The following is a 4,838-nucleotide window of genomic DNA, read 5'->3' on the forward strand; positions in this document are numbered from 1 at the left end:
ATGACCTTTTCACACACACTGGGCATGTGCATGGTTGTGTAAACAGGAAGCAGATTGACTAACGTTGCTCTGTGGTCAAAATCATGGATGTAGCCTTTAAGTCAAAATACAGGAAACACTTTAGGGAAAGAACAACGGCGTTAAAAAAAATATGAGCAGGGACTCGTAAGCTTGGCCGAACTGAAACTGTCACTGAAAGGTGTGTAAGCTGTCGAATGGCTACGACGTCCCGTCCTATTCAATGGTCTCCGTTTTTGGGCGTCCAGACTACACAGCAACCCCAGAGTTGTCAAACCTAAACGGGGCGGCTGTGTTTACTTTGTTTTAGGGGCTCGGAAGCACTGTTAGTTTTTAAACTAAACCTTAGTAGGGTATATTTAGCCCTAAGACTGAAGAAAGAGAGAGAAAGAGGAGGACTTTGTGTTTTAAATGTCCAGATTAGGACTCTATGTTTTTTTTGTTTGTTTTTTTTAAACCCTTTTTAAGGATCAGTTTGACAGTAAACTGTTGAAATCTGTAAAATATGTCTCCATGTATCAGTTATATTCTTTCTTTCTTTTCTTTCTCCCAGACACGTGTCGTTCGTCGACTGTCCCGGTCACGACATTCTGATGGCGACCATGTTGAACGGCGCCGCCGTCATGGACGCCGCCCTCCTGCTTATAGGTGAGTCCGTGGTTGCTCAGCTCCAAACAAGCAAGACACAGGTGTGGTGTTTACTCACAGTTAAAGTCCTCTGATCGTTGTCGTGGTCTCTCGTCTGCCAGCGGGTAACGAGTCGTGTCCTCAGCCCCAGACGTCGGAGCACCTGGCGGCCATCGAGATCATGAAGCTGAAGCACATCCTCATCCTGCAGAACAAGATCGACCTGGTGAAGGAGAGCCAGGCCAAGGAGCAGTACGAGCAGATCCTCGCCTTCGTGCAGGGTCAGTTGCTATTTCAAAGTCTTAAATTAAGTGTTTTCAGATTAGATTAGATCAGTGGTTTCCCAAACTTTTTCAGCTCAAGACCAAATGGAGAAATTTGGTGTCTCCCCCGGGACCCGAATTTACAAAAATACACACCATGAGTCATTGTAACATCTACATTTTTAAACTGGGGACAAAAGACGGAACAAACCATGAATTTAAATGTATATGAAGTATATTTATTCCATTATAAAAGTAAACAGAAAAGGTCTCTATTCTCCTTTCTGTGTCTCCCCCCCCCCTTTCTCAACTCATGTTCTCATCCCCTCCTAGGATGAGAGGGTTAGGGTCTCATTCACATAAGATTGATGTGCATGTTACTCGGCCAATTGGCGATTCAATAAAACGGGTCTGCGACCCATTTTGGGTCCCGACCCTAAATTTGAGAAAAATTAGGTTAGATAATACTTTATTCATCCCACAGCGGGGACATTTCCTTGTTACAGCAGCGTTTTGTACAATAAAAGCCAAACAAACAAACAGGCAAAAACAACGGTCAATGAGCAGAAGGTAGACTGAAGTAAAGTGGCGTTAAATAAAGGTTTTGTCAAGTGCAGGTGCGATACTTTTTGTGGGGAAAAAACACCTGAATTTCAGGCTTAGTTAATGTTGTGATAACGGTCTTAAATTTCCTTCATAAAGCTCTAAAACTTTAAATTTGACTTAGTGAAACCTGCAGAAACCCTGACAAGGGGACTTTTTTTTTTAAATTTATAATCCGAAGCGACTGAGTGGTAGTAACAAAACATCCCATAAAGTAACCTTCAAAGGAATAATTTACATGAGAAGTTTGTGTAACTCTGCACCTCGTCATCTGAATGCAGAGTACAGACAACACTACACACCAGACCCTCATTGTTTCCCAAAATAAATCTTGTGTGTGTGTCTGCGTCTCCTGCAGGCACGGTGGCAGAGGGCGCTCCCATCATTCCTATCTCGGCTCAGCTGAAGTACAACATTGAGGTTGTTTGTGAGTACATCGTCAAAATGATCCCGGTGCCCGTCAGAGATTTCACCTCCGAGCCCAGACTCATAGGTAAGACAAATCCCAAATGTCTGTGTTCTGGTCCACTTGTTTGTTATGGTTTTAGCAACATGACACTCACATGGCTGCTCTGCTCATGCTAGGACGCATCTCATAACTTTGTCTGATGAAGCGCTCAGTCTGACTTTGTGCGGTAGTAAGTAAAGCCCTTCGTTGTTCCAGTCATCAGATCTTTTGACGTGAACAAACCCGGCTGTGAGGTGGATGACTTGAAAGGAGGCGTGGCCGGAGGAAGTATCCTGAAGGGCGTGCTCAAGGTCAGAGGTGTTGTTGTTGATATTTTGTCAGAAGAAAACTGTGATTCCCAGTTCAGACATGCAGCAACAAAGCACGAAAGCCCTCTCTGTTTTAGGAAATGAACGGTGTTTCCTCACCGAAATAAGTGTTTATTTTAATAAATAAACGATGTGCTGCACAGGATTAGTGTAGGAGTTGAGAACATTTGGGACGTCTTCACTGTTGGCTCTCTCCACTTGAGAGATCTTGGGTCTTGGGTGCCTCCTAAAACAAGCATTGACAATAAAATAACGTGTTTTATGGCGTTTTCACACATACCTCATTTGGTCTGGACTTTCAGACTTCATAGTTTGAGCCAAACCAAAATTACAAGTGTCAAACCTCCACGGGACCACAGTCCGGATCAAAAGAACACATTTTGGGTCCCATTTAAAACCACGAGGTCTCGGTTCGGATCAAGCTGGACCGTGGTCTGGTTCGTTCATTGTGTGAAAAACCAATCAAAAAAAAAAAACAACCATTTTTGGATGGTTTGGACTTTTGGACCAATTAGAATAGCTTCCCTGGCTCACCTGGGGAAGCTCTTTTTAAGGAATAGCTTGGAAGCAACCAACCAATCAAATACAGGTATCTGGAGACGGATGTGATGACGACAGGATGTAGTTTTAGTGTGAAACCAAAACTTATCAGATCAAATGTATACAGCGTAACACAAACGTGTGTGTGTGTACTTTGTGATTTCAACATTGGAACTTTTTTTTAACTTTAGCAACACAAACTGTTGTCCTTTTTAAAGTGCCATTATTATGAAAAAAGCACTTTTGGTGTGTGAGTTAGTTGGTGTTAGTTTGGCCAATTATACCCTAATAAACAGTTATCTACCCCTGACGTGTGGTGTCCCTCTAACCCGCCCTCCTCCACTCCAGGTGGGTCAGGAGATCGAGGTGCGGCCGGGTATCGTGTCCAAAGACCACGAAGGAAAGCTGATGTGCAAACCCATCTTCTCCAAGATCGTCTCTTTGTTCGCCGAGCACAACGACCTGCAGTACGCCGCGCCCGGAGGCCTCATCGGTACGTCCACACGTTGTGTTTTCTTACTGGTTTTAAGAAGCAGACCGGAGCTGCACATCTGGTGCTGATGTTTTTATTGTTGTCCTGAATTCATTTGTTTTGCCTGCTGTGTTGCTGTAAGCGCCGTGACTTGTCAACTTGAAAGCCGTGACCGGCTTGTTTCTGGGCAAAAGCATCTTGAACATATTTAGATTTAGGATTCAGAGAGGGCTGCAGTTTAACCCTCTGAGACCAGCACCTCTGATTCATAGTTTAATCATTTAAAAACCACACAAGCTAGCGACTTACCAACGGTTGCGTCTAAAATGTAACGAGTTAGCGGTTACGGAGGTCTCTTCCGGGTCTTTCTAGCCTCTACAGGTGATTTTTCTATCGAGCCTGTAACGTCCAGCCTCTTTAGGGGTCGTTGGGCTTTAAATCCACACCGTTACATCCAAGATGGATCCACTTTATGTCCATAATTCATCGCGTTTTGGCTCATTTCTGCCGCTAGCTGGCGGCTCCGTCTCCCCTCTCTGTTGTTTAGGGAAATAAAGGCACCAGCATGCCCATATATGGTAGACAACGAGAAAGAAACTAGAAAATATTCACACTTAAGCTGGAATCAGATTTTAGTCTTCTTATTAAAATATTTGGCGATTGATTCAACGGTCAACTAAGTAATGGATTTATCTTTTCAGCTTTAGATTCAGACCTCAGAGAGAGTTATGAACTGAACATATCATAAAACTAAGAGTGGCACCGACACACCTTGTTTGAGAAAAGTGTGTGTGTGTGTGTGTGCGTGTGTGCAGGCGTGGGCACTAAGATCGACCCGACGCTGTGCCGAGCGGACCGTATGGTCGGGCAGGTGCTGGGCGCCGTCGGAGCGCTGCCAGAGATCTTCACCGAGCTGGAGATCTCCTACTTCCTGCTCAGGAGGCTGCTGGGAGTCCGCACAGAGGGGGACAAGAAGGCTGCCAAGGTGAGGCACATGCAGCATGGGAAATGTAGTCTTAAAGTTTAGCTGCAGATGGGATTTGAATCAAATGTGACTTTGCTTAGGTTCGGGTTTTATCTCTTCATGTTGGGTTTGTATTAGATTCCTTCAGTTTTGGCTGAGGTTCACCTTAGTGTGCCGGTACAAAAACCCCTCCGTCATCTTTCACCCTGTTGTGTCTGCAGGTCCAGAAGCTGTCCAAGAACGAGGTTCTGATGGTGAACATCGGCTCCCTGTCGACAGGCGGCCGCGTCAGCGCCGTGAAGGCCGATCTGGCCAAGATCGTCCTCACCAACCCCGTCTGCACCGAGGTCGGAGAGAAGATCGCTCTGAGTCGACGCGTGGAGAAGCATTGGCGGTAAGAGACGAGGCCTGCACTTTCAAACCAGTTCGGGTTTTTAGGGGACCACTAAGGTCTATATAAAGAGACTTCAGATACAGTATTAGGGACCACTAAGGCCTACATAAAGAGACTTCAGATACAGTATTAGGGGACCACTAAGGTCTATATAAAAGAGACTTCAGATACAGTATTAGG

The 4,838-nt window shown here is 45.0% G+C and overlaps 1 protein-coding gene across 1 annotated transcript in view; it reads left to right on the plus strand.

The window, feature by feature from the left end:
* The window catches only part of eif2s3 (eukaryotic translation initiation factor 2, subunit 3 gamma), an 8,010-nt gene that overhangs the window by 2,455 nt on the left and 717 nt on the right, over positions 1-4,838 (plus strand). The window contains exons 5-11 of the mRNA XM_034861709.1: positions 572-666; positions 768-926; positions 1,870-2,004; positions 2,176-2,270; positions 3,177-3,321; positions 4,116-4,285; positions 4,486-4,658. Of these exons, the coding sequence (XP_034717600.1) occupies positions 572-666; positions 768-926; positions 1,870-2,004; positions 2,176-2,270; positions 3,177-3,321; positions 4,116-4,285; positions 4,486-4,658 (972 nt within the window). The remainder of the gene's footprint in view (positions 1-571; positions 667-767; positions 927-1,869; positions 2,005-2,175; positions 2,271-3,176; positions 3,322-4,115; positions 4,286-4,485; positions 4,659-4,838) is intronic.

The sequence above is a fragment of the Etheostoma cragini genome, chromosome 22 (genome assembly GCF_013103735.1).
Source record: "Etheostoma cragini isolate CJK2018 chromosome 22, CSU_Ecrag_1.0, whole genome shotgun sequence".
In the NCBI taxonomy this organism is placed as follows: Eukaryota; Metazoa; Chordata; class Actinopteri; order Perciformes; family Percidae; genus Etheostoma; species Etheostoma cragini.